Genomic DNA, 8,271 nt, shown 5'->3' on the forward strand with positions numbered 1-8,271 from the left:
CGGATTTTTTAATACTTTCTTCCCCCTTTCACATACATTCTATTTTGAAACTCGCCCCAGTCCTCTCTCAAAAATCGGAGAAAATGCGTTTGGTGCGCACTTTCTGCAGCTCTACCGCAAAACGAGTACGGTGACCCCCATTTTTTATTTCATGATTTTAATAAGGACAGTGCTTCCTTTCGATAAGAAAAAAATTGGCACAAATCTATGTTCAGTTTTTTGGCAATTTTACTAAATTGTACGGATTGAGCCATCACGGGTCGAAAAGCGCGCGTCCAATTTAATTCTACTTTGGCGCGTAAAGTAAAAACAAGGGCATTAAAAGACATTTTTCTGGTACGTAAGTGGATAAACAATACATTAAAGCCAAATTCTGTGTGATGTCACATGCATCATCGAAAAAATCTCTACTTTTTGTCTAGTTTTGCGCTGCCCGCGGTTTTTGTAAAAGGGTCCTAAATAGCCGTATTTGTCAGCATTGTGACGTCAAAACGAGCACGGTGACCCCCACTTTTTATTACTTTTTTATCATCTTCTTGACTTGATACATCAGTGTACCAAGTTTTAGCTAAAATCTATGTTAGGTTCTTTTACTATGGAATCACCTTAATTAGTATGGAGCAAGAGCCTCATTAGTATGGAGGAAGACGCTGACTAGGGACTTAATAAGTATGGAGGAAGACAGCTACAGTGAAACCTGTATTAAGCGGACACCCTCGGGGAATGCTGTAGTGTCCGCTTAATACAGGGTGTCCGCCTAATACAGGTTTCGATATATAACGTCATATGAGGTGTCAAATGCCATTCAAATGAACAGTGGAAGCGTTTATAATACTCCCAGAGACTATGACGATAGACGTTTGCATTAATTTCTTTATCAAAGTGAACCAATTGATCATAGTACCATAAACACGGATTGCAACTCAAATTTGAAGAAATCAGATGAGTGAAACAAGCTCTATACAAACAAAACGAAATAGAAAACAATCCGGTACTGTGAAACTAATCAAATAAGTTCGTCAAGTCACGTTTTTTAATGTAAAAATCGAAAAATTTGTGGGTGGCAATTCGAGGCAATCTTTCGCATTTCCGGTGTCTGGCGAACCTCGTCCCCAGGGCTTTTCCCTTAAAAAATGCCCTGGGGAACAGGTTGGTGTCTGGCATTTTGGGTGGTGGAATTTAATTACAAGTGTCCGTTTAATAGAGGTTGGCAACAATAGAAATGGTCCTTTTTAAGTACTTTTCAGGTGTCCACGTCCGCTTAATAGAGGTGTCCGCTTAATAAAGGTTTTATTTAAAGTAAATAAGGGAAATAAATTTGGGGACTTCGGCTACTGTCCGCTTAATACGGTGTCCGCTTAATACAGGTTTCACTGTATTAGTATGAAGGAATACCCTCATTAGAATGATGAATTTATCTTTCCCATTTTGTTTTGCCCTCTTCAGGTACAAAATCAATGCAATCACCAACAGGATCGGCAAGTATATCTGACACGTCCATCGAGATTAGTAGTTCACGCCAATCAATGGCATTATCACCATCGTCAACACCACATTTGTCATCATCGACATCATTGTCATTTTTAATCACATCAACAACAACCTCACTATCGGCATCGTCAGCTACGCATTCACAATCGTTTCATTTATCAACTGTAATACCTGAACTGGCATCATCGGCATCTTTGTCACTATCATCACGATCAATATCATCAGCTTCAATGTTGTCTTCATCCTCATTTTCGGCACCAACAACATCGCCCACTACACAGTCAACGAGTTTATTACCACAGATACCTCCATCATCATCATTATCATCGCTCTCATCTGCATCATTGCCATCATCAGAGTCAGCCCTATTAACAATGGCATTATCGTCACCATCGCCATCATCAACACTACAAATAAAACGATCACCATCAGGGTTATCACGGGCAAAAACACCGCCAACGCCCTCAACACCATCATTGTCTCCGTCGTCATCACAGTCTCCTGCTCTATCGCAATCATCGTCACAATCGGCATCGTCATCACCACCTCCATCACAGTCGTTATCGTCAGCGCCATCTCTATCACAGTCGCCTTCACAATCGGTATCGTCATCACCAGCTCCATCACAATCGCCAACACAATCGGTATCATTATCCTCTTCTCCACCTCAATCACAGTCATCATCGCTATCGTCATCGCTATCCTCATCATCGTCCCCATTTCTATCACAGTCATCATCGTCATCGCCAACTCCATCAAAATGGCCGATACAATCGGTATCATCATCATCATCTTCATCACCAGCTTCATCACAATCTCCTTCACAAACGGTATCATCATCATCATCGTCCCCACCACCATTACAGTCATCATCGGATACACCAGCTCCATCACAATCGGCATCATCATCATCATCATCATCACCATCGTCCCTTTCTCCGTTACAGTTATCATCACTACCAGCTCCATCAAAATCGGCAACGCACTCTGTATCATCATCATCTGCGTCATCATCATCGTCCCAACCTCTATCACAGTCATCACCAGCTCCATCGCCATCAGCATCATTATTCCTACCGCCAACGTCATCACAATCATCGTCATTTTCGCCATCACAGTTGATATTGTCATCGTCAACAGCATCGCTATCACCATCGTCATCATTACCATCACCATGGCAATCGTCATCACCATCAACATTGTCATCGGCAGCTCCTTCACAATCACCAGTGACATTCCGATTGATTCAAGGTTCCGTAACCATTGAGTACCAATGGACCTCTACCTATTCCGATATCAACTCATTGCAGTACAAAGAGCTTCATAGTGAACTCACTGAACATTTAACCAAAGTGCTTAAGAAAGAATATGACGAACTTTTTATAAAGGTGGAAATAAGTAACCTCCGGGAAGGAAGCCTCATTTTCGATTACAGAATTTACTTCAAAATCACATGGAGCGTAAGCAGAACCGACGGCTTGAAAGATGTCATTAGGAGAGCGGAAGGCGGTGATAAGAAGTTCAGCCACACAACTAGTGTAAGCATCACGAGTGTATTTCCTACTGAGTGTCCTGAGGAACAAAAAGATAGTTCGGGATTAGCACGATGGATCATTGTTCTCATCGTGTGTGTTCCCGTAATAGTCATTCTACTGATTCTTGTGGGAATTCAAAAGGTAAGTTCCTCTTTGTTCAGAGATTGTGCCTTCGAAAGGTTATTCTTTACTCCAATCTTGTAATTCGATGATAATGCCTTAGCACATAAGGCTACCATGTACTGTCGCAATTTGTAATAATCATCGCACTTTGTAATACCTGTCGCGATTTGTAATAAATCCATTGCACTTTGTAATACCTGTCGCAAGTTGTAATCAACCGTGTCGCACTTTGTAATAAAAAAGCTGTCGCAATTTGAAACAACTGTCCATCGCACTTTGTAATAAACTAAGCTGACGCAATTTGTAATAATTGCATCGCACTTTGCAATAACCTTTTGAGAGTAATTAAACTTACTTCGTCAACATTAATATAACGCCAAAATATGCATAGTACTTCATAAACAAAGATGGAGATGACGTCTGCTAGCACGTAACATCTCCGCTCATTCAAACATTAAACTTTATTCACCGTCCTAAACATTTTTTTAGATTAATGTTGATTAGTTATCTGACTTACGAAATGCTGTATTCTTGAACCTTGCTATTGTACTAGGTGGCTTGCATTCAATGGTTACCCGGCGGGTGTACTTCCTTATATGGCCAATACGGGTATGTGCCTCTGGACAGAACATTGCCAGAGTAGAGGATCTAGACAGAGCTAGACACACTAGACACAAACAAGCCATTATTAAAAAGCATTTAATTTCCGCTAATCGTAACATCCATCCTACATCATTCAAATAAGGACACCAGGAGAGTTCAAGCTTTCCTTGTTAGATCTTATAACAGGTTGACACAACACGTAGTACACCGTTCTTGTCTAACGAGCAATCTTAAAGAAGTAATAGTGGCTTCCAACTTAATCAAACGAGGCCTGGAAAGATTCAAAATGTTTACTGCAAATAAAAAAAAACGTCACCAGTGGCAAACCTTCGAACCACAACAGAAACCTAACCACAAAAACCAGTTAGTTGCTGGCCAATACCTTCGTATGTACCTGTTTTTATAACACTCAATTGGGGTCTTACACTGAGCCGGCTGGGCATTTGGTCCATTATTCTCACTTGATTTGGTCCCATATAGGAACAAAAGGAGTACTCATTCCATCTTAAAACAATTGTTTTCTGTAAGGAGTCCTCTAAAGCAAATACCATGGGGATGGTAAAAAATTCTCCTTGCCTGCGTATATACAACTCGTAAGACCTTGCAATTCTTCCGAGCGTGTTCTGGATTAGTGTTTTTCTACAAAATGGAAAGGATGGAATAAACTATCCATTACTACTTGAGTTACCTTATCTAAGGATCAAACCAAAGACACAAGGCCAACAACGTAAAAAAAGGTACCCTATTAAAGGCTCGAGATCCTCAAAAACCATACCCTATCAGGCGGTACTTACCTATCTAGCCCATCCATATATGGGATTATCCCCCCCCCCCCCCCCGAAGACTTCACGTGTCACGTGGCAAGCAAACATGGATTTGGACGACGAATGCCAGGTTATTCATGAATTTTCTGTTGTTAAATGTTGCCTTTCTTAAATATTTTTGAATTTAAACGTGATTCATATCTTTTTGGTGATATGTCACATGCAGTTTCACGTCTTTCATAAAAGCGTTTCTAGTCAGTCACGTGATTAATCAAGGCAGAAAAATTTATAGCGGAAGACATGCATGTTGGACCAAAGAAAATGTTACGGACATGTTACATGCTAGCAGACGTCATCATCTTTGTTTATGAAGTACCATGAATATTTTGGCATTATATTAATGTTGACGAAGTAAGTTGAATCACTCTCAAAAAATTATTATAAAGTGCGACAGCTTAGTTTATTACAAAGTGCGATGGACTGTTATTACAAATTGCCACAGCTTTTTTATTACAAAGTGCGACACGGTTTATTACAAATTGCGACAGGTATTACAAAGTGCGATGGATTTATTACAAATTGCGACAGGTATTACAAAGTGCGATGATTATTACAAATTGCGACAGTACATACCCGGCAAAAATTGAGGTATCCTATTGTTCTTATCGTAACATCGGGGGCAGGGTGGTGTTGGAATCTCAGGTGTAATTTAAGTTTCACATCATTTCACAACTGATAAAATAGAAAATTGTATTCATATCTCCCTTATCATATAAGCTTAAACTTTAACTCCAATTCGTCATGATCACCATTATCACTCATTAGCCGTGCTTATGTATGGACAAGTGTTACAACCTGATTTTCCCGGCGAGAGGACGTCGAGGGAAGCCATCAGGCTGATAAAAGAGGTTACGTGAACAGACCCTAATGTTCAAATTTAGGAACTCGGAACATTTTCCCACGATGTGTGTCTTCCTATCTGGTGCACGCTCCGTCCAGTGTCCTTACCACAAATGATCTCACCGTAACATGCAATCTTGTACTCTCTTGTTTTGGCAGGTACAAAACAACAGACTCAAAAACAGCGAGTTTCAAGGGAGGAGCATTTATAACCTCCGTGACGAGAAAAGACTATTTGTGCAGACGAATGTCTATAACCCTGCTAGCTCCTCATTTGAAATGTACCAGTTGTCTGACTCCGAAGAAATATACACACCCAAGACGGCCTCGGCACGCCGTCATGGTAAAGAACTCAAGGTGAGAGTTACTAGTGCAATAGCTTGTCAATGCGTTTTGTTTTCATGGTATATGTTACCATTCCTCAGTTAAATGCCGGGACTATTTTGGCCCTTCTAGCTATCGACTGGTAAAATGGGAAATAAATCTTTACCAGAAAATAGAAGAGTGAGGATTGAGGGAGGGTGGGTATGAAGGAGGCGGGGATCAGGGAGTGTAAACCAACAGCCTTCCTTACCTTGCATTCCCGGCTTCCAACACCTATTTCTTGGTTTCCTTTCTTTAGCCCCTTTTTGCCTCCCATACCCCTTCCAACCCCATCCTTCCCCCACAAAAGTGACTCTTTTGCTTTGATTTTCGAGCTCAGAGGAATATAGTCAATTATTTATTGGCAAAAAGTTTACCCTCCAGGTTTCAAACACCAACGTCTTAATCTAGTTTAGCACCTTTCCTTTATTTGTTGCCACCTACAAAGGCACTTGCAAATTGGCCATTACTAAATAAATATATAACACTCGTATACAAGACTGGACTTGGATTACAGGGCTGAAGGGTAAAGGAAGTGGCAGTAATTACTGACCCTTTAGGTGTTACTACGATTATACTTTAAAGGTTGCAAAAAAATACAAAGAAATACTCCTGACACGTCCCACTTGTCCCTCGCAGCCTCTCCCTAGTGGCGCGGTGGGTGTGACGGGAAAGAGGAAGTTCTTCCCTTTTCCATTCCCATCACTCTCTGCTCCCGGTGTGAGCGTTACGGAAAGCCGACTGGTGACGAGTCAGGAAATACTTCACAGGAAAATCCTACAACCATCGATGATTTCAGTCGATAAACGTACAATTTATAGATCATCATGAAATCATGAAGAATTGAAACATCATAGCTGATTGTTTACCCTCAATTTTTTTGTCTTCATTCAGACATTTAGTCCAGAACAGGAGAACTTAGCAACAGGCTTCTCGAATAGGAATTTCCTTGCTGATGGAGAAATTGAGATCCAAGAAAACGACAGTAAGCCAAGGGACGACGGCGACGGAGAGGAAGAAGTGGATCTTAATCAGGGAAATCAGTGATGAGCACGTAGCTCAGTTATACGGAGCATATAATTGTGACCTTCAAAATAATATACATGTAAATGCTTGAATTATCAGCTGTATATCGGTATGAATAACTTACTAGTAATAGTTGACACTACAGCTGCCCCCGTTCTTTATATTGTCGGTCAATAGCATTCTTGATCGTTGTGTAGCTCTTTGAAATATACCGATTCATAAGGAAGATTTTCACACATATTCCATACAATAGGTGAGATAAATACAGGAAACGCAAGGTTCTATGTACAGTTTCAGGTCGATTTAAACAGCTTTGATCAAACCATTCTCAGTTTCAAGAATAGTTTATTCTAAACCATAAGAAAAGATTTAATTAGACGTTCAATTTTTCGCTATTTCTCTTTCACTTTTTACATTCAGTTCATTTTATTTGCCAGAAAGGAAGCCTTAGAAATGAAAAGGACGTTTGATCAATTCACACTCGCCCATTCTAGCCTCTTTTTAAACTTTATAACGGAAGGACATCTGTGAGCACGGAATAAGTCAGCTCAGAATTTGATTGTCGGCGAATTTCTGTAATCGTCCATCGTTCTGCTAGCAAGAAGCTGGACGTTGTTCACTCGTCTTGCTTGTTTGGGGCTGAGTCTTATTCCGGTCAAAGAGAGAGAAAGAGTGTCTGGCAAGGTTTCCAGTGAAAGATTTGTGAACTCGTGTCTGGCAAACTCTTCAAGTGTTTATATATACACAGTTATACGCACCTTATAACTTCTTCTGCGCTTAACGAGTGTCGTTAAAATTTTGGTCCATAACTTTCACTGAAACAACTGCTCCACAGAATGTCACTGATAACACGTAACGCAAAAGAGTGTCGAATTATGACTGCACACTGAATAAATGTCCCAAATCTACCTAAGCGGTCCCTTGGGGATATTCTGTCTTTACGTCATCCCAACCATTTCGTACTTGCGGGCGCAAACAATGGAAACGTCATCATTACCTACCGATTCCTCGCGGCCCCTGTTCAAGCAAATCGAATTTTTTTCTATATTGACTGTATGACTGTATATTTCAACTGTAAGTACTTTCCTTAATATACGCACGAGTTACTAGAGTGCCCCCTTGCGGGGGCAATAAACACAACGAAGGCGTTAAGAAAAATCATGTAAGACCACATAAGCTGTCACATTAATGTAAAGTATAATTGGGATTTTGCATTCATTTTGTAAAATAATATGCATGTTATTGCTTGCATGATATCCGTTGAGAACCATAATGCCGGATTACACCAAGGATAGATCATCAAAAACGTGAAACCAAGTGAACAACAACAACCACAACTACACTGAAACATTTGCATAGTCGAAACTGACGCAGTTCATTAGCAGAATGATCCGGGAACTCAATATATAAAAACAACGCCACAAAGGAAAGAAAATCTGCGCGTGTGCGTTCAGTGTGAGTCTTAA

At 40.4% G+C, this 8,271-nt stretch overlaps 1 protein-coding gene across 2 annotated transcripts; it reads left to right on the forward strand.

Moving 5' to 3' along the window:
* The first annotated feature begins 1,857 nt into the window (after nt 1–1,857).
* LOC140941726 (uncharacterized) lies at nt 1,858–6,946 on the forward strand. 2 transcript variants are annotated; one of them, XM_073390740.1, is made up of 4 exons: nt 1,858–2,182; nt 2,222–3,167; nt 5,576–5,773; nt 6,674–6,946. In XM_073390740.1, exons 1-4 carry the CDS (start codon nt 1,866–1,868, stop codon nt 6,824–6,826), a joined length of 1,614 nt encoding a protein of 537 aa, XP_073246841.1. In that variant the 5' UTR covers nt 1,858–1,865; the 3' UTR covers nt 6,827–6,946. The 2 variants fall into 2 exon arrangements, with proteins under 2 accessions (XP_073246841.1, XP_073246840.1); XM_073390739.1 differs by having other exon boundaries at nt 1,858–3,167; nt 6,674–6,943.
* Nucleotides 6,947–8,271: the final 1,325 nt, after the last annotated feature.

The sequence above is a fragment of the Porites lutea genome, chromosome 6 (genome assembly GCF_958299795.1).
Source record: "Porites lutea chromosome 6, jaPorLute2.1, whole genome shotgun sequence".
Classification (NCBI taxonomy): Eukaryota; Metazoa; Cnidaria; class Anthozoa; order Scleractinia; family Poritidae; genus Porites; species Porites lutea.

Bases quoted from the DNA above. Each gene is read 5' to 3' on its own strand.
- LOC140941726 (XM_073390739.1), top strand. From the start codon at position 1,866: ATGGCATTATCGTCACCATCGCCATCATCAACACTACAAATAAAACGA. The intron at 3,168-5,575 runs GTAAGTTCCTCT...TTGTTTTGGCAG, and splicing joins TTCTTGTGGGAATTCAAAAG to GTACAAAACAACAGACTCAA. The intron at 5,774-6,673 runs GTGAGAGTTACT...GTCTTCATTCAG, and splicing joins GTCATGGTAAAGAACTCAAG to ACATTTAGTCCAGAACAGGA.